Source organism: Oxyura jamaicensis, chromosome 5 (genome assembly GCF_011077185.1).
Source record: "Oxyura jamaicensis isolate SHBP4307 breed ruddy duck chromosome 5, BPBGC_Ojam_1.0, whole genome shotgun sequence".
In the NCBI taxonomy this organism is placed as follows: Eukaryota; Metazoa; Chordata; class Aves; order Anseriformes; family Anatidae; genus Oxyura; species Oxyura jamaicensis.
Window position 1 is genome coordinate 49,725,661 of NC_048897.1, and position 27,050 is coordinate 49,752,710.

A 27,050-nucleotide genomic window follows, 5' to 3' on the forward strand; every position below is an offset into this window, starting at 1 on the left:
CACAAAACAATGGAAGGGATGGAAAAAAAAGTGGGCTGATTACTAGATATAAATACATCTTGAGAGAAAAAAGGCTGGCTACTAATGGTCTTTTCAGTCTAGCAGAGAACAGCATAACAAGGACCAGTAGCAGGAAAAGTCAAGTAATTTGACGCCCGATTTTTACCAACGAAAGAATTTACATTTGGAATGAGTCACAAAACCTAATGATGAACTTCTCATCTCTCTCTTTTTTATTTTATTTTATTTTATTTTATTTTATTTTTTATTTATTTTTTTTTTTTTGAATGCAGGAAAAGATTTAGAGGATATCTTATGGATAGACCTTAGTTAGAGCAGGTGTATACACCAGCTTAAGTGGCCTCCCACTCTCCATGGACAGAGGGCAGATACGCACTCTCCTCCTCTGAACCTTCCTGGAGCATGGCACAGCACAGCTGCCACTTTTGAAGTGGTGTGCCTCCAAGGGACACACAAAAACAGTCACAGGCTTCTCTGGAAGGACACGGACAACACGTGGTGGTGAAAGCTTCCCTCTCTGCACAGTCCTTTGAGGTCAAATTTGACCTCTGTTCCTTTCCTGACATCTGCGTGCAGCCCCTGGGGAGGCAGAGCTGACGATACGGTGTTGTGCTAGGAACACGTGCACGATGCTTTGTGCTCCTGCCTGCCACGTGTAGCTCATGCTGTTGTGTGCCACAACACCCCAGCACCTGATGGAGACCCATGGTAAATGCCTGTGGGCAGAAGGTTGAGACCAGCCTGCAGACAGCGTTCTTCCCCCCGCAACTGAGACCCACAGGCTCACGGTCTGCAGCTACCATTTCAGGTTGTCTTTCTCAAGGACGTTAAGGCTGGAGCTACCACCGCATGGGACCACCCTGGAAGATGGAGTAACCCCCTCAGCTCTACACACAGCGGTGTCCCTTGGGTGGCCGTGCTCCCCGAGGTCTGCGGGTGCTTTCTGTTCTAGGTCCTTTCAGGCTCTGGGGTGCAGGCTGTGGTGGCCAGCTCTGCTCTGAGGCACCAGGAGGGACCAGCCTCAAGCTCTCCATCCCAAACCCTGTGGCAAAAGTCGCCCAGCTGGGACCAGCGCCCCCAGCTCGGGGAGGATTTGGGGGTCACGACAGGAATGGGGTGACACCAGGGTGTCACACAAAACAGAGCCTGCCCGGCGGGCGGGGGGGGGGGGGGGGACCGTGCCGAGCCCCCCTTCAGCGTGCCACCCCTCACACCCCGTCCCCCCCTCAGTCGCATCTCTCGGGGACCCCAGGCACTTTTTGTGCCCGTGCCGTTAAAAACCCCGGCGGAACGGCCTCCCCCGGCCCCCCGGCGGGGCTGGGCGGAACAGGGCGGGCAGGGCCGGCGGGGAGAGGCCGGGCCGGGCGCTGCGGAGCCCGTCCTGCACCAGGCGGCACCGCCACAAGCTGCGGCGGCCGTGCCCGCGCCGCCTTCCTCCCCCCTCCTCTTCTTCCTCCTCCTCCTCCTCCTCCTCGTCGTCTTTCTCTCTCCTCCTCCTCAGCGCCCGGCTCGGCTCAGCTCGGCTCCTGTCGCCGTCCCGCCCGGCCGCCCCGCCGCGGCTCCCTCCCTCTATGGATGGGAAGGCAGCACCCAACGGCGTGGCCACCATCGAGGACAGGATCCTACGGATCACGGGCTACTATGGATATTACCCGGGCTACTCCAGCCAGAAAAGTAAGGCTGGCCCTCCCCGCCTCTCCCCTGTGTGTGTGTGTGTGAGTGTGTGTGCAGGGGGGAGCGGCAGAGCCCCCCGTGTGTCCCCACAAAATGTCCCCCGGAGCGGGGGCGCCTGGCGGCTCCCTCCCTCCCCCTCCCCGCTGTCACCTGAGGGGAGGCGGCCGAGCCGGGGGCTCTGCGGCCGGGTCCACCCGGGGCTTGGTGGGGAACCAGATATCGGGGTTCACCCCTTCAGCCCCCCAGGTGGCCCCCCAGGAGCTGGGGGAGCCCCTCCGGGGCCGTGTGTGTGTGTCCGGGGGGGGACGACGCGGGGTTTCGCCTCACAACTTCGCTGCCCGCGGCGCCATCCTGCAGCCAGCACTCGGGAGGGGTGCGGGGTTCTCCTGCTCTCTGTAGTTCCCCCCCTTTTTCTTTCCTCCTTTGTTTTTTTTTTTTTTTTTTTTTTTTTATCACCCCCCCACACGCCCAGCAGCCCAGCAAACCCCAGCAGTGGGGTCTGGCTCGCTGAGGGCTCGGCAAAGTTTCGGTGCCTGTGGGGTTCCCCCCCCCCCCCCCGGCCCCTTTTACCCTAAAAACTCTCAGGATATTCACCTTCCTCCCCAAACTAATCGGATTTTTCCAGAAACGTGGGGAGTTATTGAGAGATTTGTCTTTATGCCATCTTAACGCGAAACATTTACAGCTTATGGTTTTGGTGTTTTGTGTTTTTTTTTTTGTCTTAAAAGGAGCCGCTGAGATTAAAGCGGCTGGTCCTTGCAGAGATCCACAATTTTCCCTTTTGAAGTTTTTAATTAGGAACAGCGGGGTTCTTGCGGCTGGGAGAGCCTCCGTGGGTTGCTGTGAGGTTGTGGATGTCCCAGAGCTCTGTGGGGCTGTTTAGCGGTGCAAGTTAGGCTAATGAAAGAAATGGCTCATTTTTACCACCGAGGAAATGGATGCGTTAGGGTTTTGTTGTCTGATAGTTACTTGGCAGTTTGCAAAACCAAACAGCTAAAAACAAAAAAAAGGAAAACAAAAGGGAAATCCAGGCAAGGGATGGGGAGGAAATAAAGGAAAGGAAAACAAACAAACAAACAACCCAGGTGAGGTAAGCACCGAGGAGCAGACTTTCCTCTGCGTATTTAACCCCCCCCTTGGGATCCAGGCGGCGAGCTGCTTTCCAGATCAGTGCGGCGCTCTCCAGCGTGGCTACAAGAAGCCCAAACGTGATAACTGCTCAGATCAGACAAGCACGTCAGAAGGCTTGTTGTGAAAGAGGGAAGAAAGCCGTGTATCTGAAAAATGAACTAACGTTCCTTTGTGTAATGGCCAGGTGAAAAAGCAAGCAGTCAAGCCCCGAGGTTTTGCTCAGCTGTGCGGCGGTGTGCTGACAGCACGGCGGGCGGTGGGATCCTTCGGCGAGGTCAGGCAGTCTGGCTGCAGGCAGAGAAGTTGGGAAGGAGCTGAGAGGAATCTGCAGGAATGGATGCAGGGCTGCCCAGTGCCTGTTTGAAGTCTGAGCCAGGTGGGACCGGTGTCCTGCAGCAGCTCCAGGGGAGCTCTGCAGTGTGATTTACCCGTGAAAGATGAGGGAACCAGCTTCATACTTCGTCATAAGTTTGCTTTGGTGGCAGAATGCAATTTTTCAGTCTGCAGCAACACTCCCACTCTCGATCCCAATGCAGACCTGAATTCAGCGTTGGCAGTGTAACTGGCTCTGCACGGGGGCAGAGTGGGGGGACTGCCCAGGCACAGACAAGCTTTCTCAGTCCAGGAGCAGGTTCTGCAGATGCTACAAATTGCATCTGCTTGAAATTAGATAAAGCATGCCTGGAGAGGTGAAAGCTCACAAAAGTGCTGACTCCTGAGATTTTATAGCACATCTTGTAGCCTTTTGTACCATTGTGGGAGACTGGATGCTGACGGGTGTGTGTGTGTGTGTGCTGGGAGGGAGATTAGTATCTCAGATCTTGCTTTTTGAAGGAAAAAAAAAAGCAAAATTTGTGGTCATCATCCTTAAAGAGAAAAACTGGAAGTGTGAAATGTCCTAAGGTAAATGAAAACTGTGTGTTCCTTCTAAACCAGGAACACTACTTAAACAGTCTCATAAGTTTTGGAGCCGTCGTCATAATTTTTGGAGTGCTTGCAGTTGATAAATGACTAACTTATCCTCATGTTTTGTTGGGTCTGATGTCTTACTAACTTATTCTCATGGCTGTGTTTTGTTGGGTCTAAGGTCTTAAAATTTTCCCAAAGATGTTCTACTCTATCTGGGTGAAAACAGGTATCTTTCAGGCATGGGGAGCATCAGGCATCTTGCAGCCTCTTGGCACTGAAGCAGCGAGAGTCACTGCTCACTGTTGTAGGACCTGCTTGGAGGTTTTACTCAGATCCTGTGTCTAGGCTGAAGCATAGCCTTCAGGGGGTGTTGCTTCCAAGTCCTGTGGACAGTTCGTCTCTCAGCTAGTTCTGTACAACTACAGCTCTGTCAAAATGTAAACGCTCACGTGGGAAGTCTGTACAACTCATTCTGAATGTACTTGAGAGCTGCTGACCTGCTGCATGCCCAGACCTTTAGCACGTGGAATTAGTCTGCCACTGTCACCCTGCTCCTGCCCGGGTCTGAAGGGTGCCTGGGGAAGACGGCAGCTGAGGATGAGCTGTTGTCCCCAGCGTGGCTTTGCTCTGCCTACTTTTTTTGCTATCCCTCAGGTCTCATCAGGGAGCTGGCCAGGCACCAGGTGGGGATGTTGTTTGGATGATGATGTCCTGCAGCTGCTCCTGCAGGTGAAGGCTGGGGCTGGGCAGCTGCTGTGGGTCCTCAAAAATGTCACATACACAAAAAAAGCCCAAGGAATGAATTGTGCTGGTGATTTACATCCCTCCTTTAGTGGATTGGCATGTATTTCATGGTTCAACAGGAGAACAAGCCTGGGGTTCTGTGTGAAGGTGAGAGACTGATCACAAATGGTCCAGAAATCCAATGCCAAAGGTCTATAGTGTTCAACAGCTGTCTTTACAAAGAAGTGGAGTATTTTCTAGAGACTTTTGCTTCTGTATTTGTGTGCACTAACCTACTTCAGCCTTGGACTTGTGCATGTGATGACGATTATTTTGTTAGTTTTGTCAGGCACTTTTATCATTTTATTTATCTTTAAAAGCTGTTAGAGAAGGAAAGCAGCTTCTTTATTTCTCTGTAAGCCATCTGATTAAAAAGAAGCATGGATTTTGATCTGGTATTTACATCCACGTATATTGCAAAAATCCCATACCCTACATAATAAGACATAGATGTTGGAGCAAGAGGTGATGTTTTGTGTTTTTTTTCCACCCCCTCTTGTTCCAGAGATGAAAAGGGGCTCTTTCTGATCTCATTTACCTTCTGTCTTTGGATGCTTGGCTTGGTCCCTCAACTCCTACATTTGTTATGTACAGAGTGTGTAAGAAGTCTCTGGCTCCTGTGGGAAAGAAGAGTTTATGGAATAACTCTGAGGAAATCCTGTGACATCTTGTCTCTCTTCCAGTGAGTTTCCTCAAAATTACTCCGTATTTCCCAGGGCATCAATGTCAGTTCTGTGCTGGTGCAGAACAGAGGCTCCAGTCTTTCTGCGCCTTCCCCTGAATTAAAGCTGCTCCAGCCCAAGTTTACCTCTAAACTTCATCAGCTTCACCAAGTCCACCTCCGAGTCGAGCGGTTTCTGCCTGCGTGATGTCTTTTCTGATGGAGCTCTTTTCACCATCCACGAAGTTTTCCGTCTTGTCCTGGCTGTTAGCGTTGCAGAGCTGTTGTTTTGCAGCCCCGTTTTCTCTGGCCCAGACACAGACGGCATAACGGTACTGAATGTGCAGTGGCTGTGCTTGCTCCCCTGGCTCTTCATGTGAGCCATCACCTCATCTTACTGTGCTTGGAGAGCTTGCCTTAATACACAAAGCTTATTTCCACGCATCCGTCTGTTCTCATCTGGGCTTAGAGGGTTTCATTCCCACCCAGGAGGCCCTCAGCACCGGCCTCCAGCAGGCACTTCGGTTGAAACCAGGTTTGTACATTCCCCCACACTGCTCCAAGCCCCCTTCTTCTCTCCTCTGACCTGCCTGGAACCAGGGCAAGGTGCTGGCAGCAGGACTGGGGTCCTGCGCCCATGCGGTGGCGTTCTGGGGGAGATCCCTCTGCTGCAGCGGCACCATCACATGCACCTGCGGGTCCAGACGCCCTCCCAGCTCTGTCCTTAGCAGTGCTGGGCACCGGGAAGAAGTGTTGAACCTGCCCTAACCTTGGCACGATTGCTGTAGAGAATAGGCTTTGTGTTTTCTTACTCCACTAGAGCAGCTCAAGTGAGGTTTTGTGGTTTAATCTGACGAGTTAAGCCTCATGTCAGCAATAAACTTAAGCGGCTGCTTAAGTGTGAACTTGCGCTAAGCCACTGGGATTTCACAGAGTGTTTAAAGTGAAGTCCGTGCTTAATTACTTTGCTTAATAACGCTGGGATTACAGGCATGATGAACCGGCATCAGAGGCTTGACAATTCCGCTTTCCTGCTCCCAGAATGGAGCAAAAGGCCGGAGAGGGGAAATCTACCTCCGGCACACAGGAGGGAATTTTCTTCTGGCTGTTCGAGCAGCTGTGCCAGCAGCTCTGCTGCAGTACGAATCACATGGCAAGCCGAGATCTTCTCCCTGCTTGCTGAGCGCCGTGCCCTCCTGGCGGCTCGTCCCTTCCAGCGAGGGGAACCAAGGGGGAGCCAAGGCTCGCTCGTTCCTGGCGGCTCCCCGCTGGTTCTCCAGCAGCCTGCAGAGCCCCCCCGGCTTCTCCGCGCACAGCACCCGCAACGGGAGAGACTGGAAAGAAGGAGTCAAGGAAAGGAGCTCCAATGTTTTTGGTGGATGAGGCTGGTTTCTTTTGGGCTGTGCCTGGTGGGGAGTCTGGGAGGGAGGCAGTGGGGCCTGGATCAGCCTCTGTGTAAGTTAAAGAAGTCTCTGGGCTATTTCAGCCTGTACCAGGTGTGGCAGCTGCCCCCATGTTTGCATCTCAAGTCCTTAAAACCCACGCCTAGCTGGAAAAAACCTTTATTTCAGAGCCCTTCCCTTTCATGCTGGGCAGGGATTTCCCATATGAGATTTATTCCCAGATCTTTTAGGGAGGGCGTGCTGCAGAAGGGGATGGATTGCAAACTCTAGATTTAACTATTTTATTTCCTCACCCCCTGCCAGCCTTGAGGGCACAAAGCGGATGTCACAGCACAGGATGCAGTCCTGGTGTAGTCGCTTCCTTCTCGCAGACTTGTCTGCCCAGGCAATATATATATTTATATATATGGCTGTGTATCAGCACCAGTAGCAATAACTTATCAAACAATTTATTTCAGCAGAAATCATGTTGTAAATTCTCCTCTGCCCACTAACTTTGGCAGGATCAGGTACGTATCCGTTACTGGAGCAGGGCCAGGCTTTGTGTGGGTTTCTGTTTGCAAAGGGCTACGTGGCAGCCTTGCACTAGTGGCTGGAGTGTGGCGTCTCCCCTTCCCTCGAGGGACTCAAGGATGAGGGATCTCCTTAGCTGGAAGGAGAGGAAGCTTTGAACAATGGTGGGCAAGAAGGCTGAATTTGAGCTGGGAAGGACAACGAGGTGACCGGGGCCATGGGAATACACACCTGCAGGAGGGGACAGGCAGAGCTTGGCTTGTTTAGGGGAGCCAAGATGGGAACATGGCTGCTGCTGCAACTACATCTTGGGAAGACGAACGGGGAAAGGTAGGAGAGAAGAGTTATTGAAACTGGAAGAGCTTCTTGGCATACGTACAAATGGGTCTGGACAGCCCATGAATAAATTAAGGCTGGAAATTAGCAGAAGGCTGGAATTGATGGCCAAAAAGTCTCTCCCAGTCTTCTGTACCTAAATAAGAATTATTTCCCAAGCTTTAAAGATTTCTCATAAATAAGTTTGCCAGGACTTAGAGAAAAAAATACTCCTATTTGGCAGGGGAAGTTGAGACAGTAAAGTGGGGGAGAGGGATGTTAATCTGCTGGAGATTGCACAGAACAAGACAACATTTGATGGAGTGATCTCTTCCTCTGCTGGTGACTACACAGCAGCTCTTGTGCTGAACCTGGCCTGGTGCTGAGGCTGGGTAGAGGTGCTTTCAGTACCTGGATGCATTTGTGTGTGCTCTCTGTCTGCTTTTCTGTCCCTCTGCCTTCCTGGGCTCACCAAGCTTGGCCGCTTAGGCAGAGAAGCGCAGCTCTGGTCTTGGTTAAATGCTGTAAAAATAACATTACAAATAGTTCCCAGCAAGCTTTTGTCTTTCTCCTGCTTAAACACCTTTCTTATTAGGTGTTTTAGGACGTTTGCACTCATTTCCTCTGCACATTTGGAAATTGATGGGCTTTTGTTCAACTCCCTGCGTGGTCATTCACCCGTGAAAGTGAATTCGTGGCTGCTGGTAGTTGAACAACGGGTGGCAGGCGTTTTTTCACACAGACCTGCTGCTGGGTGATTGCAGTGATGAATAATCAAAATGCCTGCCAAAAAATCACTGCATCTTTGTGGCAAACTGCAAATAGAGTGTGGGGGGCATGAAGTGAAGTGCTTAACTGGCTGGTTAAATTATTCACCAAAAGTAAGTGGGCCAGCTCTGCTTTGTGACAGTCAGCTGTTGTTTTCTCTTGCGGTTAGGTGAAGAGGGACTCCCTGGTGGCCAACGTTTTGGGCCGGCCACAGCACGAAGATGAGATCTGCAGCCTTGTGCCTAGCTGACGACCAGGGTATTGCTCGCACGACGATGGCAGAGCCATCACGTAAATGTGAGCGTCCTAGGAGCTTTGAGTGACAACGGTGAATTTATTCAGAGGCATGCAGCGTGTGTTCAAGGCACCGGCTCTCAGTATACCTGCCCTACAAATAAGACCTTTCTGTTATTGCTTTAAAAACATTGATTCTTCCTAGACTTCACCTGCAAATAGTGCTGATAAAATAGACTTGCCCTTTCCTATTTTGGGTTGGGCTGGTCTGAGTGAGGTGTAGCGGAGTGAGGCGGTGAGAGAGGTCCCTGCTGTCCTGTAGAGGCAAGGGGGAGCTGCTTTGCTCCTCTTCTGGTTCCTTTGGAAGCTAAGACGAAAGAGCAGGGTTCATTTTTAGGGTGGAAGGTGTTGTTTCCTGCTGCTTTTGGTGATCCCAAAGCTTTTCCACCTCACAGGTGTCCAGTCTGTTTTGTCTTGTGCAGGAAGAGCTCCCAAACTGTTTTGAGTCTTCTTCAGTTTCCAGTTTCCCTTTTTGGAGGGGGAGAAGCAAGCACCATCACTGAAGTTCATGGGTAAATGTGACTCCACCAACCCACTGCTGGACCAGCCATCACCCTGGCAGTGATTTCTCCATCCAGAATGAGAAGGAAATTGTAGCACGAGACCAATGTGACGACAGCTACTTGTTTTCTTCTGTTCTTTCCCGTTTCAAGCACTCAGTGCTTGCGTTACGACTAAATTCACGGCTGGGCAGTGGCACTGAGGCAGTATTGCTTGAGCAATTGCCTGCTGAAACAAGATACAGCGCGGCTGTCTCTCATCCTGCAGAGACAAAGTCTTCCAGGGGACGTTTTTGATAAGGGCTAACACACACCTGTATTATTAATGGCGTAGTCGGAGGTGCTGTGCAGCTCACTGAGAAACAGTTCCCTACTGGGGGCTGATTTTTTTTAGGTGATTGATAGGGACACGACTCTGCAGGCCTGGTACAGCTAATGGGCTCCGTGCACCTGCATGGCTGAGGACAGTTCTGAAACCACGTGCTGCCGTGCCTGGGTAAGATAAGCAAAAACCAGGGCTGGAACACATGTTCTCTGTCGGAGAGCTCAGAGACTGAGAAGTGATTGCGGTGCTTCGCACAGTGATTTATGTTCAACATGTTGAAATAAAACAGCATCTTCTAGTGCAGTTGTTTTATACATCTAAAATCTAGGAGTTTTAATATTTTTTTTTTTCTCAGACCAAGCTTGCCACGTGGAATTTGCAGCCAGGGAGCCGTGTGGGTGCAGGTCGAGGTTTTTCTTTGCGGTGCCAGAAATAACCTGTTGCGCTGCGCATTACAGGGGCCACAGTTTGTAGCAGCTCGTGTGCAAGTGGGATGCTTCCCAGCGCCCTGCCAGAGGAAATTCGTCAGTGCTGACAGCATGGGTGGTAGGAAGGCGAACTCTTCATGGTGTTTCCATACCGTGGCTTGCACTTGAAACCACCTGAGGAGGTTTGGTTCTGCATATGAGAAAACACTCGTGCAGTTCTCAACGAGGCTGATAACACGGAGAGTAGGTGGGAAATGGTTGAGCTTAGTGTGTACCAGGAATGTGAAAGAGAAGAACACATCTGGTGAAGTTTTGTGGTTTTCTATCATTTCTTACTTCTTTCCCAGGGCGGGATGTGATGGGAAAAGGAAAAAGAAAAAAGCGGGGAATTAGATAGGAAGGAAAAAAAATGTTTTGAGAATATTTCTGGGAAAGCAGTATAAGTGTCTGGAGTGTCACTGAAGAAGTGCTGTTATTCACGTGTATTGAAGCAGCTTTGGAAGAAGGAGCAAAACACATTTTTCAGCTGAAAAACGTAGCTGAGCTGTCGGTGGTGTGCTGAGCTGTGTGTCCTGTCGAGGTGATCCAGTACAAGGGCTGCCTGCTGCCACCTCTCCTGGGGGACCCTCGGGCACAGGTTTACCTGGAGCTGTGTACCACAAAGCTTGAAGCTTCCAGGGGGCATTGGACTGACTTCAGAGTGCAGTGAGCTGCCCAGCGGCCGCTGGCCTGGTGCCTTCACAAAGGTGATGAGGGTCCCCTCCGAGGGCTGTCAGCTCTCAGGTGCAGGCAAAACCAGCGCAGAGACTGCTCAGTTGGGTTTTCCCATGCAGCCCGTTTGTTTCCACACATTCAGTGCTGGAAAGGAGGTTAATTTGATGAAATCAGGACAGCTTCGCTTCTAGGTAGGGTCTGCGCAGCGCCTTTGTGCACATCTGCTTTGAAGTGACTTCAGAGCCACTGTTCTGAGTATCCCTGTGAAGACAGGAGTCCTCAGCCACGGGCCTGGAGAAGTCTGCTAGAGGAAAAGGTGTCTGTGCGTGGGCAAGAGGACTTCCTTAACCCTGCGTCTTCTCACCGTGCACAGATGCACCAGTGGTGGTTCTGAGGCCACAGTGTCTAAGGCAGGCACCTGGAAATACCCCTGCTGGGAGCGTGTGCGTGTGCTTTAACTGCAGTGCCCTCCAGTTCTGTAGGTGTAGCTTTTAGAGCCACTTCTTTGCAAACGCGCCCCTTGATTATTGTCGTTGTAAAATATTTATAGAGTGTAGTGAAGTTTCACTGCGCTTTGTGGGAATGAGACGTTCCTTGTAGCTTACTGGCTTAAGGATGCAAGCAGAATGGGAAGCACAGCTTACAGATTTATTCTGCTAAGAGGAATGGAGAAGAAATCCATCACCACCACTCTGCATGTCAGTACAGCTGCTGCTTTTGCTCTTTTGCTTGAGCTGGGGTCTCAGATTTGCCATACAAATAATAGTAAGGGGCAGACAAAGTTGGCTGGGTTCAGATTTACTTTAATGCCAGAGCTGCTCCCAGATGGGGGATGTTGACAACCGAGGATGCTCTTGGTTTAGCTGTAGACAAAAAGGTGTTTTTTCTTTTTTTTTTTTTGTTATTGTTTTTTAAAGTGTTTTTAGGTGAGTGTGGCTCTGGAGAACAGCATCAAGATCCTGATCATTTCCTCTGCTTGTTTCTTTCCGGGGGTAAAGCAGTCCTAATGCTGTCACCTGGCAAGATCTCATGAGAGCAGGCAAATCCTCTGGTGGTTTAATTACTGCCCTTCGTCTCTTCCCGCGGATGGTGCAAGGCTGAGTAAACCAACTCATTCCATTTTGGTCGTGTTCCCCTCTGCAGGAGGTGGACAGGCACTGCAGTTCAGAGCAGACTGGGGTTGTCTGAATAACCAAACACCCTTTATGCACGTGAGGAGAAGATTCAGAGCCCTTCATTTGCGGGTTGCGGTCAGTATCTCCTGCTGCATTTGGGTATTTGGAAGCAGGTCTTTCTGGAAGCCAGCTGCACACATGCAGTGCAGGTTGACCTGAGTATGTAGATGCTGGTCTGCTGCTGCATTCACATTTTCTCTCTGTATTTCAGCGGCTTAAGCCGTTCTCCTCGGTCCTGCCATCCCCTTTTCATCCTGTCAGCCTCCCGTCTCCCCCTGTGTCTGCGGCAGCAGGCTGGGCTGGTCGAAGGGAAGATCTAAAAGGAAATTCTTTCGGTGCCTTTGATGTGCGCAGCCTTTTTTATAGGCTATGAGCAAAAAATTGCTTGTGTATTCCCAAACTGGAGGATACGTGATTACTGTTCCCAGCCTCCCTCTGAGAGCAGGCTTTGACATCATTCATGCTCCATAATTTATGGTATTTTCGTAGAAGGCTGGTGAGGTCTGGAAGAGAGCAAAAGGGATGATTTTAAAGTGGAAAGAATAGCCCTGTGCCTCGTGGTCGTTCCGTGAGAGAGAGCAGGTCCCTGCTCTTTGGAGTTACTGCCGGGTCTCCTTTGATCACAGAAGCACTTTTTAAAAATGCTGTTGTTTTGTCCAATGTAAGCACTTGCTCCTTGTCAAACACATCCGCGTGTGCCCTGTTAGGACTTTGCACCTCATCCCTGGGTGCTTTAAAAGCAGATTACAGAACGCCTTGTAACTCTTCATCTGTGGAGTTGTTTAACCTGGTTTCTTAAGGAAACAAGGCTTATGTGAGCATGATATCTCTGTCCCTACCCCCCCTCTTGATAACTTTTAAATCTATTGAGCAGACTTAACAGGAGCTGGAGAGCATGAAAGACCAGGTGCTGTTATGGACCTTGTGAAAACGGGTGGCCAGCTAGAAAAAGGGGAGCCCCATGGTTCTCCCACAGTAGGAAAGCTGTAGAACTAGCTCACTCCTGACGAAGAGGTGTACTGCTTAAAACCTTGTTGGTCTTATCGGAGGTGCATCTGGTTCCCATTCAGCTTCAGGCAGAGGTCAGCAGGAGATGTGCAGAGAAGCGTATGATGCAGATGCCTGGTACGCTACCATCCTCCATTGATCTGCACCTTGGGAATTTTTTGGTGCATGTCTATTTCAGTAGCCTCTGATGGGTATTTCTTCCATAAATTTGTCTAATTGCTTTTTAGACACCAAAGAATCCAGGTAAAAGACACAAATCTGTAGGGAAGCAACTTCATCTGTTTTGCTGCAGGTCTGTGCTGCTCGTTCTTTGGATGAGGTTCTTCAGCTGGTGGATGAGGGTCGCTCCAAGAAGTCTTGGAGCCAGGTCTTTCCTTTCCCTAAATATTTGTGAAGACAGATGAAAAGAAAAACAAAGCATGGAGATGTTAGGGGTGATAAGCATCATGTGAAGCTAACACATCATGTACTCTAATTCCACCCAACACACAGATAAGGTACTGACCTAGCAGGAGAAACCTGCTGTCTTCTGTTTGCCTGCTTCTCCAGGCTGTACAGGGATGCCAGGAGTCTCTTAGGATAGACCTCCCTTTGGTTGGGACTTTGAGATGATGCAGTAAAAACAGCAAAACGTTTCTACGGGACAGTTTCATTTTTTTTTCTTTCAAAATTCAATGAATAAAAGCCTGATTTCCAGAACAGTGCTATTCGTAAAGACCTGTAGAGCACCCCAGATGACGATTGTGAACCCTTTGCAGTTTTAAAAAATGGAGGGAATGTAGTTATTTTATTAAGGCTACAGAAAATGTTATAAAATATTCATAATGATCATCTCTTCTTATTTGAAATAATAAATCCAAGGTTAATTTCGTACTTGCAGAAAACCCGTGGCTGACTATTAGCCCTCTATTTCTCTCCTGGTGTAATGTAGAAATAATGCTTAATATTTTATCTACTTTGCAGGGCTGTTATTAGGCTCACAAATATGTCATGGCGCCTTGGGAACGAAAAGTAGGCTTCCCCCCTCTCCTGCAGGTTAGGGAAGAAGAGGGCTCCTCAGTCGTTTTCAGACACTTGGGCTCCTTAAGAGCAAAGAAAACATTTCTGCACAAAAGGAGTCACTGAAAGTATTAAGTTTCTCTCTTTTTGGAGCAAATCTAGTACTGCTTGTAACTCTTAGCTTTAAAGAAGGTGATGAAGAAATGCCACCGGTCCTCTTTATTTAAAGGCTAAGTTCCTAGAAATTATTTTTGTCACCCCTGCATTGAGTTGAGTTGCCAGTTAGCGCCGTTTCTGACCCGTGTTGAAAATTAGAATTTGACATCGTGGTGACTGCACTGAACAAGGAAAAATGCCTCGGGGGTTTATAAATAGGATTTAAATCAACTTTCCTTTGGTTGCATTTTATTATTCTGCTGGATGTTTATTTCCCAAAGAACTGAACACTGGTTTTAATATTGCTGTGTAGCAACAACGTGAAGCCTTTTGAGTTGCTGCTGCACAAAGTATTGTAAAGCCTGACATCCCTTTGAAGACCTGCTCCTAGCCAATGCTGCTATTTTTATTTTTGAGTTGTTCTCTGCTAGAATATTTTTTTTTGTCCTCACATGCCCCAAATTTTCAAACCAGTTTCAGATCAGCTTACAACAAATCAATTGAGCTCTTGCTCCTTGTGTTTCTTCCCCACTCTTATTAACTTTTACTGGACTCTGCCTTCAAAAACCTAGTTGAAGGATGGCTTTGTTTTCTTTTTTTCTTCCCCTTGAACTCTCAACGTAGTCTTTAGAGAAATATCTGCCAGTAGCACTGACCTACAAAATCTATTAGGCTCTCCCCACTGGTGTGAAGCTCATTTATGTAATGCCGCTGGATTAGATGACTCGGTTCTGCTTCGGAGGTAAAATACAGAGGTCTTGCTTTCGTAAGCAGAGCTGCAAAGAGGTGGCTGATAATGAGATCATGTTTGCAAATCAACGGCAGGTAGATTATGAAGTTATCTCCTGTTTTTACATTACAGGTTTGGAGAGATTCCTTGAGGGCAGAGACTGCTGGAGCAGGTTTACCATCCAGGTGCCGTCAGCTAGGTTCTCTGGGCTGGCTCTTGACCTCCGGGAGCATGTAGAAAACTGCAGGCTGAGAGCCCTGATAGGAGGGCACTGAGGAAAAGAGATGCTAGAAGTCACTGCTGATGCCAACTTGGTTATCCCATTTCTGTGCTGCTAAAGCTCTCCCAGCATAACAAGGGCAAGGGAGGGCTGTGTGAGCTGAGGGAGAGGGCTGGGCTGGAGCTCTCTCTATTGGGTAGTGACCCTGTGCTGGTGGGTACAAGAAAGTCACAGCTGGGCAGCAAATTAGAGTTGACTCTCTCTGCTTTGGCAGAGGCTGCAGGGAAGTCTGGACGGCCTGAGATGCGCAGTAGGCTCAAGGCACGTCTGAATTGCTTTGCTGCTGTTATTTTCCTGTGCCAAGATGAGAAGCAGATACTGGAGCAGTTTGTAGGGGAAGTCCTAGGGGTCTGGTGATTGATGCAGAAGGGCGGTGCTGGCAGTTAATGAGTTTGCTTTGTTGGCAGAGCCAAAGGTTCTTAGAGTGGCTGGCTTTAACTTCTTGCCCTGGATGTTTAGTCTTTGGGTAGAGGAGAATTCACTCTGCTTATGCTCTAAGCCATGTGGATGTGAGGCAACTCCAGTTAGAAAACAGCGCCATGGCAGCTCTGCGCTGCGCAAGCTCTAATACGCCCTGTGGCTTCCCAGTTTCAAACATGAACTGGGTTTATGTTGTGTGTGGTGAGCTCTGAATGGGGCTGCAGCTCGCTGATGTCTACCTGCAAGTGGCTGGGGGAAGTACCTGGAATTTCAGTAATGCCCTGAAAGAATGGGTTAAGGAGCTGGTCTGTCAGCATTTACCAGCTTCTTCGTCGAATGTTGCAAGCAAGGATTGTCACTAGAAGAAGGGAAAAGTTGTAAGTTAACTGATGTATGTAGCTTGTTAGTTGTAGTGTGGCAGAGAGGGATGCTAAGAACAGGGAAGTCATTTGCAGGGCATGCCCAGAGGGAATTATTTCTTCCCTCTGTTTCTAAACAGACTGAGGATTTAATGTAAGGGCAATCACGATGATTAGGCTTATTATAAAGTCAGATGCATAAACAGGTGACTGGAAGCACACCAGCAGGTGACTTCATAGGTTTTATTTGGTGATCTTCTGATTTTAATTGTTAAGGAGATAATTAGTAACGTATTCACACTGTTTTTCTTAAGCGCGCCCTTAATGGGAAGCGTGGCTCGGTATCAAATGCTTTAACTCCTTGTCCTCTGCAAGATGTGGTGGTGGAGATGCAAAGACATCTTTATCTTCCATCAGAGCGTAAAAGCACAAGAAGCAGGGGGAAATAAATGTTGTGTGTTGTGTGGATCAGGTGAGAAGGGAACCAGCCCAAAAATTTGAACCAGCCCTTGTCTAGAATGGGTGCGTGAGATGAGCAGAGAAGGTTTGGGGTTTCCTTCCTCAGCTGCTCCTGGGGATTTTGGCCCTGGTGACAGTTCGCTCAGGCCTTTGTGCCCTGTTGGATGAATGAAGTTAAAAGCACCGCAGTGCTTACAGTCTTCACTGCATGAGTTTATAGAAGAGGCTAATATTGTATCCAGCTGCTTTTCAACACTTGATGCAAGTGAGCAAGGAGCTGCTCTGAGCTGGATTAATTGGGGATGCAATCTTCAGTGTGAATCTGGACCTAGACTTAACTTGACCTCTCAGGATGGGAGAAAAGTTGCCTTAATCCTTCTGCCACAGCACTTATTCTTACAGCTCTGCATGCCTGGATTTCATTGAGGGGGAAAAAGTTTCTAATTGCCTTTGGCTTCTTTGCAAGCCCTCATCTTTATCTTTGTGAAGAGTGACCTGCAAACTGCGAATCCTTTCAGTGCCCTCCCCTAAGGAGCATTGGCATTTCTCAGGTGGGCTGGGGGACGTGTCCCAGACACATTAATAAAGCTCCACATCATGAACTATTAGCAGGAGCTAACAGAATATATTATGCCTGCTCTTTCTCTGACCTTCCATAATTGCCTCTGATTATTCTATTACAGCAGAACATTTTAAAGTAATTGTGGAGATCGGATGCAAATGTAGAACCACAAAGATAGTCCTAAAACTTTGCAAAATCATGGGCAGGCATTTAAATTGTGAATCAGTCTGCTGTGATGTTCCTTCTCAAGAGGGATGCTGCCCAGACTGGATGTTTTGTTCCTCAGCTGAAGGTACATGATGAAGAGTGGCAGAACCTGACATGGTCTTTGACACCTTTACCATTGATCAAGATTTTGGCGCTAGGAGACGTTTTGCCCGACTAAAATGTTTGGGATTTGGTCACTTTTAAAACATTTAATTGGTGCAGTGTGTGGTCTGAGCCACGATCATCTCAGAGGATGGCAAAAGTGGAAGAGGTATGGAGAAATAGCTACTGTATCGGTCCTTGTGGATACTTACCTAACCCGTTGTAAAAACATCCCTCCTTCCAGCCTGTTCCAGTGCTTTGTTTGCGTGTTATTTCCTTAGGGCTAAATGTTTGTTTCCCATGGTTCAGACCTAGTATTTGTCCTAGTTACTTTTCACATGGAGACCAGACTGGTCTCTTCCTATGCAGCAAATACTACAAATCTGATGACCTTTGTCTTGTTTTCTTTTATCTTCACTGCACAAACTGAAGTCTTCCACTTATTCTGGATAAAGTCATTCTTTCTAGAAAATTGCCTATCTTCTTTTTCTTCTGGACTCGCTCCAGTGAGCGCACACCTCTTTTAAAATCTGATTCCTCAAACTGGACTCAGGTCTTCAGCTAAGGTCTCGCCAGCACAGTCTTGCAGAAGAGAACCCTTCATTTCTGTAGCATGCCATGAGTTATCCATCTCACTTCTTCCACGTCTGAATCGTTGGCCACAGTATAGCACAGGTGAGGCAGCTTCGCCTTGGGGTTTCCTCTCACCTCCCAGTCCTCTTCTAGCAAACTGTGGCTATTCCCCAAGCCGTGTCTGTACACCTGCTTCTCTGCTCTAGGTGGGAATAACCTTTCACTTTTTATTGGTAGGAATCCTTAGTTAACACTGTTAACACGGAGCCACAGGTAGCAGCTCCAGGTCTGGTCCAGGAGCGCTTTTCCACCCAGTGAAAGTTTCCCTGTCTTGTCACGCCAGGCAGCATCAGCAGCCTTACTGCCATCACGGTCTGTAATGTCTCCTGTCCTTCTCTATTCACAGGCCTGTTACTCTGTCGTAGAAACAACATTAGACTGATGTGATTTAGTCTTGACGAAGCTCTGACGGTCATTCTCCTTGTTTTCTTACGTGTAGTCTGTTCTGATTATGTGGTCTGCTATTTTTATGGGAACTGAGCACAGGCTGCCTGGTATCTCCAGCTGCTCAGATATATTCTTTCCATTTAAGTTTTCTTTTCCACTCTTTCAGGATTTCTTTTACCTTCCTCGGGTTTCCAAAGATTCCTGTAGCAGTGTTTAACTAAGGTCCCTGAGCTGACAGTGGTTTTTCTGGGGGTACACCAGACCAAATTGTTGTTGATGTGAAATGTATCCCTCTAGATACAGCAGCTCCAGACAAACCTTGCGTCATTGCCATCTCGTTATTCTTTAGAATATACTGTTCCACAGAGCACTGACTGCTGAGACACTCATAAAATACAGTATTTCATTGCTCTATTAACGACATTAAATGTATATGCTATGATGAGTTTCTCATTTTTGCCTGTGTTTGAGATGATCGAGGGCAGAACGGAGCAGATAACGAGGAAAAAACATTGGCCAACTTGTCAGTGACTTTGAAATAATCTTTGTAACTGATTTTGTCATATTTCTCTCCAGTATTTTGCCAGCATTTTGCAAATGAAGTCATCTCGACATATTGCTCACAGATGGTGACATTCTCAGATGTGGCGTGTGACAAGCCAAGGTTCAGGTACCATTTGGAGTCGGGCTCGAGCGCTCTCTAGATGTGGCCCAGCCCTTTGCACAGGTTGAAAAAATTAATTAACAATTTACAGGAGGCCAAATGAGTAGTGAAGCAGAACTGGTTAAATACCAGAAGAGCTGTATTTAACAGTCCCATTAAACTAATAAATTTAAGAGATTGCTTGTGATTGTCCAGTCCAGGCCATCTGGACTGCTGCCTTCTGTGCCATGGTGCTGAGAAGTCAGGAATATCCTTTAAACCAAGAGTTGGTCCGCCAGCCAAACATCTCCTACTTCATCTCACCCCAAGAAAAGGCTCTTGGGTTGGACCGAGAGCTGCAGCTGTATCCCTGTGAGAGGCCTGAAGGGTGAAGGGGCTGGGATCCAAACCCGACATCTAGCCTCTGTCTGAAAAACCTGAATAGTCTGTGTGTGGACTGTAAGGGCATCTTCTGCACAAGGAGCTGACTGGGGTAAGGTTGGAGCAGGTTGCTAGGAGAATCTCATTTCGAGCCCACTAGAAATGGTAGCAAGAGTAGCTTTTTTCTGCCTTTTTTTTTTTTTTTCTTTTCTCTCTCATGTCTCTCACATCTTCCCTGTCTCAGAGGAAATTTCTCCATTTAGCCATCTAGGGAAAGGGACCAAAGAGGCTGAACTCTTCATTGCTTGCTGCACGCCAAGTCCCATCTTCATAAGTCACGATCATACAGATTGCTCACAATCTCTGAAAATCCCTTTTAGAGGACATAAACATCAGCGTATCTCTTACTTTAAAGCTTTTTCTTCTAGTGCTCTCTACTCATCCTGCGAAGGGCTGTAATCCTGGTGGCCTGGCATGGTTTAAGCACCAAACTTCTTGTACAAATCCATGTGGCATGACAACTCAGCAGTCTTAAAACTGCTGTTCCTATCTCTTCGGAGACCGTGACAACGCGTGTTTTATGTGATACTTTTTCCATCAAACTCTCAGCTTGTTTTATTTATTTATTTATTTGATTTTAATCATTTTAAAAGCTAGAAGTTAACTTTCTGGATGTAGTTGTGGGGCTCCGGGCACTGGTGCCTGAGAAACACTTCTGATTAACTGGAGTCTTAGTCCAGTGGGGCCCATCACAAAAGCTTCCATGCCTCTGCCAAAGCCTGTTCACCATGGGGTCCTCATTTAGCAGGGGTGCTGTAGGAAACGAAACATGACATGAACGCAGTGACCCCTTTCTGTCACCCCTCCCAGCACTAGGCTATCAATCACTTCTGAATCTTTGAACTTTTTTTTTTTTATTTTTAGCATCTATGACAACCCCTGGCAAGGAGTGCCACGACCTCATTTTGTGTTGCGCGGAGAAGCTGCCCTAAGTCAACTGTCCTCTGCCAGTCTTCTCGAGAACCGTCTAGTTTTCGTGTTAGCACGAGCCCCGGAGGTTGAGGTTTTGATGCTGGCGACAAACCCTTTGTGACTTTCCCAACAGCTGGAGCCGGTGGGCATGAAGCACTCGCTGTATCGTGGGGAATGGAGAAGCAGCTAATGAAAGGAAAAAGCTCGCTCATGTTGCGTGGCTGGAGAGGTCCCGATGTGCTGACAGACTTGGTGGTGGGTTGGTTATTCAGCCATAATTAAGGTTCCAGAGCTGGAGTCCTGACTCGAGCAAAACTACTGAAAGGAATGGGAATTTTGCCTCGAGTCAGGTCTACAGAACTGAGCACTCAGTTGTTTTTTTCCCCTCTTGTTGCATTTTGTCTCGTGTGAATCTGCTTGCAAATATGCTGTACTTGCTGGTGCATAAAGTGAGCTAATTTTGGTCTTGTACTGCTTTGCAGGAACTTTATCGGTGTTGTCTCTGTAACTGTTTCCTTTGCCTTGTTCAGTGGCGATTTCTGCAGACCACAAGGAGTCGGTCTTACTCCTGGGACGTGGGTTTTGTTTGCCGTGTTGTAGAGTTTGTTTGCCTGTTGAAGCTTTCTTTGTTTTTGTAGAAAAGTAAACAGCTGACTAATAACCTCCAAGTTTATAAACCATTTCACAGTGATAGCAGCACCGTTAATTTAGCAATCACAGAAGACAGCACTGTTGTGTGAAATTAGAGAAGAATGTTTCTTTGTTAGTTTCTTTTATCTGGAAAAGCAGGAAAGCCTCCTCTATTAGTTTTTTCTAGAGCAGCAATATGTTCTCATCTTAAACATGCCATGTAACATTAATTATTAATCACAAGGATTAAAAATAGAAGTAAATATAGGGTAGTAATCTTGTGCCTAGATAAATCCGGACTTTCTCCATCAAAAAAAAAATACGGCTTTACACCAGGGTGTATATACCTTGTGTGAGGGAGATCGGAATTAGATCACTGAATATTTAGGTGCTCTGTCTGTGTTTGACAATTCTTACGTCTCGATGCTTTTCAGAAGACTGCTGGAGCCTATTTATAGCACAGCTATTCAGCATCTGACCCATGAGCTCCTGTGGATGGTCAGGGTGTTCTTATTTATTTATTTTGTTAACGGCAGGGTACAGAGTGTGCGCTCAAGTTCAAAATGCCGGTGGTGTAAAGGCTCAGCCCCTACCAGTTCTGGTGTGTACCTGCTTGCAGATATCCCTGTACCATCAGAGAGAAGCAATCCTACTCCATCAAGAAGCGTCCCAGGAAGGAAGCTGTCCAGCCAGAAGCATGGGAAGGAGCTCTGAAGGTGCTGAGCATCACCCAGCATATCACAGGCCACCACGCTTGCGTAATACTTCCCTTGCAGTCAGTCTGGAAGCTGTGAATTGTGATCTCTGCTCGTCTGCTGCTGCTGGTGGCATCCTTAGGGTGTGGAGACTCTTGAACTAGTGAGCTGCGTAGCTGGTGGACCTTGACCAAGCTTGCCTGGCAGCTGGATCAGCTGCTTCGGCGTACGTGTTCTTAATGCCTCCTGGTTTGTAGGCGTTTGGAAGGCCAGCAGGGGCACTTACAATTACCTAATCTGACCTCCTTTGATTTTTCTATTACATTACATGCAAATATACCTAATTATATTTTACATTCAATATGTAAAAACATGTCAGGTGTATTATATGCTGTTAATGCCTGCGTTAAAGCCATGGTATAGCAGCCCGTTATTTATTCTTTAAGCCACGACAAATCCTGGGAGAGTCAGGGTAATCTCTAGCTGCAGCTGGACTCGGGCTCCATGGCTTTTAGCAAGGGACCACAAAAATGTATGCGTCGGGTAGGCTGTGGATTTGGACCCTGTGCTCAGCTCCTGCCATGCCTGTGGGGGGACGTGGAGTCCCGTGCCTGGACACAGGACAGTCAGTTCCTGCTTAGGGGAAAGGCATTTCAGGCTCAAAGTGGATATCCATAGATATCGATCAATTAACAAGGGAGTACAGTTGTTGTTAGTCATGTGAGCAAACACAAGCCTTTTTTTATCATGTACAGACTCGTTCTACTACCTTGTCCTTGGTGTATGTCCTAACTCGTGTCAGTGGAGCTTGCCTGCAAGCCAGCTGCTTTTAGCAATTAGATTTGGCCATAATTAGGTGCTGTAGTTGACAGACTGTATCTCTGAATGAAGCTCTTATTTTCATATTCTGAAAGTAAAAAAGTGCCAGCCTTTATCAGAAATTCTTCTCTTCCCTTTACCAGTGCAATTCAGGAAAAACAATGGAAATGAGGGGAGATATTTCCAACCGTTTTACCTCAGTGGAAACCCACAGGGTTTACTGGAATGGTTGGAGATATCCTGGTGCAGCTAAGAAGAATCTGGCCAATGTGCTTTATTTCTTCTTTTCTCCTATGTGTTTCAGTCAGTGCATCATAACCCAGAAATGACTGAAACAGGAAGAAATGTGACATCCTAGAAAACCATGCAGGTTGGCTGACTTTCATTTGCCGTTTCATTGACCTCGACCAATACACGTTTTTCTGCCACCCCCAGTTATTTGAGCTTTTCCTGCCCTTAATGTACTCTGGTTTCTGTAGCAGAGATGTGTGTGCTGGCCAGATTCTCAGCAGGAGCAAACCTGCCCCACTGGAGTCACAGCGCTGAGGGGCATCTGGCGGTGGGTATGGAAAACCTCTGTCCATCGAGATTTTCACCCTATGTCTGATCACAATGAAGAAAAAACACCCAAGGAGATTCCTCAAGCTTTTATGTGGCTGTTCTGTCTTCGATCAGTATAAATCCAGGCTTGTAAGAGTGTCACATTCTGCCAATTTTGCTTACTGCATCCCACATCCATCCTGGATAAGAATAATGCAAGAATAACCCCAAGAATCCTGCTGTTTGTTTGTCGTAGAAATTACTGTGCGGTACTGAATTAATTAGTTTTTAATGCAGAAGAGACTGATTTAAGTAAACAGTTGGAAAAGAAGAGCAGAGCTCTGACAACGAGGTTAACTGCTGTGTTGATAAATGAAAATTAAAAAAGTCACCGTGTTGCAAAACATTTTAAAGCTTTTTTTTTTTTCAGCAATATGAATCGTTTAGGAGCTTTTATAGAGAAGTGCACTTAAAACTTCATGCTGTCTGATGAGAAGTTTTGGACTTTCATACATTTCAACTGGGTATGTTTGCCAAGTGCTCTTATTACTTCAATCAATTTAAATTTGCAAGACCGATGATCCTGACAGAAGCTATTGGCACATCATGTGATCCTGGGAGCTAAAAATACCATTCTCTATGGGGCTTACTTATTTCATGCTTCAAAGCCTAAGAAATGTTTGTTTAAAGAAAAAAAAAAGGAAAAGAAGTTCGCAGTTTGTGCGATACCAGTGAGTTACTGAAGGAAAAATACCTGGTGCTTTTCTTCTAGTCTTCAGAATGTTTTGGTGTCCAAGAAACAAATTATTTGTTCTATAGAGGTGCTGAAAGACTCCGGATGGAATCGGGGCTTCATCCTGCCACCACCGTGAGGGAGCAGGTCCGTGCACAAAGAAATCTCCTGTCTGCTTACGCAAGAGAGGGTGAGACTAGGATGGAGAGTGGGGCACAGCCACAGCCTTATTATCAGGCACAGGACCAGCTCTGACATCTGGTTTGTTTGATCCACGCTGCCCAGCTTCGAATTGTAGCTAGCTGAAATGTGTCCCCCTGTCCCAGGTACGGTGGCATCAGCTCTGCCCTGATGTAGATCCTGGAATGCAGTGGCTCTGTGCTTGCCTTTCTGTTTTTGCTCATGACCCAAAGTGCTACTGAGAACTTTAAAATCTGTCCTCTGTTATTCAGAGCCAAGGAACTTGAAGAAACCCTTGGTGCTCATTCCACCTGACCAGCACTGCCTTGGTGTTCACTTTGCAGTACCTGACAAGCTGTGGTCTCACCTTCAGAATTGTTCTCGTGTCCTGCTGCCCCTGTTGATGTTACCATAACCCCGGGTGAACTCCAGCAGCCTGCTTGAAAGGGTGTTACAGGGGTGACAGAGGCAAACTATGATTCTATGACAAACTCTTCAGCGTAATAGCAAATGGTAAGGTAAGGGACAACGACCACCACCTGCAGCTTGGGAGGCTCATTTTGGGGATTCCCCCTAGAGGATAGTGCTGCAGCCCAGGAGGAGTGCAGACGGCAGACAGGGGGACTCCATCCTCATTTTTCAAGATTTGGCTGGATAAAATGGGCTGACACGGTCTAATACTGGCCACGCTACCACTTGGAACAGGGAACTGGTGGGAAGGGGCCTTTGAAGGTCTTCGGTACATTTCTGCATCTATGATGCACAACAGCTGCTTTTATTAATAACTAATTAATGAACAATGTTTAATTAGTGCCCAGCACTGTGGGCTTCTAGCAATATCACTGCTGTTGTCAGGAGACCTTGTGTTTGTGTGGTGGTATGAGTGGTTTGTTTTACTTGTCCTTGGATGCCTCTTTTTGCACGGGGAATTGGGCAGCAAGGCAGGCGAGATACTACTGTGTCAAGAACATAATCTGTAGGCTTGGCTTCTGCACCTCAGTTTGCATGAGCTTACATCCAGTGTGTTAGGAGTCAGAAGGAAGCCTTTTTTCCTCTGTTGGTCCTTCAGGTTTGGAGAGATGAGCTTGACTTCCTTGCTCTTCAGAAGCAGTAGTAAAACTTCTTGGAGGTTCTGTGGCCTGCTGGGTGTTTCAGTTTTGCCTTTCTAGGCCATGATGCAATACCTAAGTGCTGACATAGTTCTGATAGAGCCAGGACGGCTTAAGGCTGATGTGATGAAGGTGAGAAACTTGGAGGTAAAGTCTGATTCAAGGGGTTGAAGGCTTAATTAGAGACGAGGGTCACCTTGGATAGTGAAACATTTGACTCAACATTATTGTCCTGGCAGGGACATAATAATGTAATTTGCAAAAGGTAAGAGTTTCCTAATGGGAGGAAACAAAAACTAAACAAAAACTTGCACTATGGGTGTGAGCAGGTGTTCTCGGTTCTGTCATTTCTCATAAAGAATTTTCTGTGCAGACAGTATCTCAGGGTGGCTGGCAAATCTGGAGATAGCTTGCTCTTTGTATGTAAATGTCTTCTCTTCCTACAAACAGCATGGCAATGAAAAAGGAAACAGGATTTTTTTTTTTTTTTTTTTAAGCTGGCCTAAGGAAAATCTTCCTTGCAGAGTCCAATAAGGATCAAATTAGAGCAAATGAGATTTGATTAGCTCCAGAAAGGCCAGCTTCATAGGACTAATCCTTGGCTTTTTTATTTTTTTTTCCCTTCTTGAACTACTTAGTCATCAGCCTAGGGTAGGATTGCTTTCATCTGCTGGAGGCAGGAAACAAATGAACCGATGCACTGAGCAAAATACCGTAATCCTTCCTTCCAAATTCATCCTGGTGTGGAGGCAAAGAAGTTAAAACCTGGTAACGTTTAGGTACGGTCCTTGGTGATGAAGAGTCCCGCAGCAGTAGGTGCAGGTTGTGCTGATTAATTCACACATCCATCCTCCAGTGAAGCTCAATCGTCCTCCATCTAACCCCTGGCTAAGTCTGGGCTTTGAGCTAAATACAAGCTGTGCGTCGTGGTAGGAAGGGCTGTTGTGTGATCTCCAGTGGGGAAAGAGGAGCGTGCTCTGTCTGGGAGCATCACCCAGGGCTGGCATTCCTCAGCTGACCAGCAGCTGTCCCAGGATGTCTAGGATATCTCATGGAAAGGGTTTTCAACCAGCTGAATAAAAGGCTGGGTGCTTGGAAACTTCGGCAGCAGGAGATTTTAGGGGTGTGTGTTGTGTGTGTGTTTGTTTTATACTTTGTTGCCTGCCACTGACAATGATCCATCTCTTAAAATTCTGGTATCAGACAAAGGTGCGGATTTTTAAACTGTCTTTGCTTAGCCCTTTCACAGACCTTTGGCAGAGTTTATCAGTAAAAAAGAACCTTCTGCTGTCCTTCAGGATTGTTATTTTGTATGTAAGAAGTCTTTGGTGAAAGGAGGTATCAAGTGTAAGTAACCCATTCTAGTTCCAGCAGCAGAGCGTGCTCCGTCCTTTATAACCAAGGCACTGCAACGTGATGAAGGAGCCTGATGTAAACATATGGGCTCATTTAACTTTCTGGCAATTTGAAGCAGACAAAGTTTGTATTAAATTTGTTTTGTCCCCCAGAAGATCATCTTGGTGAGACATGCCCTTCAGGGATAAGTTCCTCTAAGCATAAATAAAAGATGCAGTTTCCAAGGAAGGGAAAGGAAGGAAACAGAATTGAAAGATTCAGCAGTAAATTAAGACTATTGCTTTGGTTTCCTGTGGTGCTTTTCTCCTTAACAGTATTACTGTCAATTTGAGTTGATGCAGACAACCCAAATCTCCTCCCATATCAAAACATCAAATATCCTTTTGATCTCCTCCCAGTTAACTTCCCTGGACTTTACGGATTTTGCTTTATATTGTCGTGAAACGATTTGGAGTGTCCTAAGTATGTTTTTCCTTCACCTCCTAACATTTAATTACGGTTTCATAAGGTTGCAAGAAAGAAAAAATTCAAGTTTGGGATCCAACTGACAGCTGGTTACTGTAACTTCTCCTGCATGGTATTACTGCAGCTGCTGAATTTCTGGCGCTCAAACATCTTTGTTACAGAGTGAAAAATATGGAAGGCAGAAATCGATGCTGCTTTGAGGTCCTTTCTCACTGAGGTTCTTGCGCTTCTGCTGGAACGTTAATTAAATGCTTGGTCTCAATCAAAGCTGAATTCTTCCTTTCTTTAGAAAGATTCTGTAACTGGATGCAGATAATCTCCCGTAGACTGTAAAACAGATCTTAGGACCGACGCAAATGTTGGTGCTTTGCCCAGTTAATCCTGTAAAAACCAAGCACATTAGCTAGAAAAACACCTGAATTTGGGGTGGTTGTTCTTGTCTCGCAATTAAATGTAAGAAAACAGTATAAAAGCTGCTGGGCTTTACCCTGCGTCGATGGGAATTTTATAGTTGTCTTCAGAAGAAGCTGACTCCTGGACCTGCAGTAATGAACAACGATCCAAAAAGATAGCGTCTGGATTCGGTACAGAGCACATGAATGGGAAGAAGA

General features: G+C 47.1%; 1 protein-coding gene across 3 annotated transcripts in view; it reads left to right on the forward strand.

Moving 5' to 3' along the window:
* Positions 1–1,326: 1,326 nt before the first annotated feature.
* The window catches only part of SLC35F4 (solute carrier family 35 member F4), a 107,072-nt gene continuing 81,348 nt past the window's right edge, over positions 1,327–27,050 (forward strand). The window contains exon 1 of one of the 3 annotated variants that reach the window (XM_035328376.1): positions 1,327–1,695. In XM_035328376.1, coding sequence (XP_035184267.1) covers positions 1,593–1,695 — 103 coding nt within the window. In that variant the 5' untranslated portion in view covers positions 1,327–1,592. The remainder of the gene's footprint in view (positions 1,696–27,050) is intronic. The other 2 variants (XM_035328380.1, XM_035328382.1) reach the window with 2 other exon arrangements.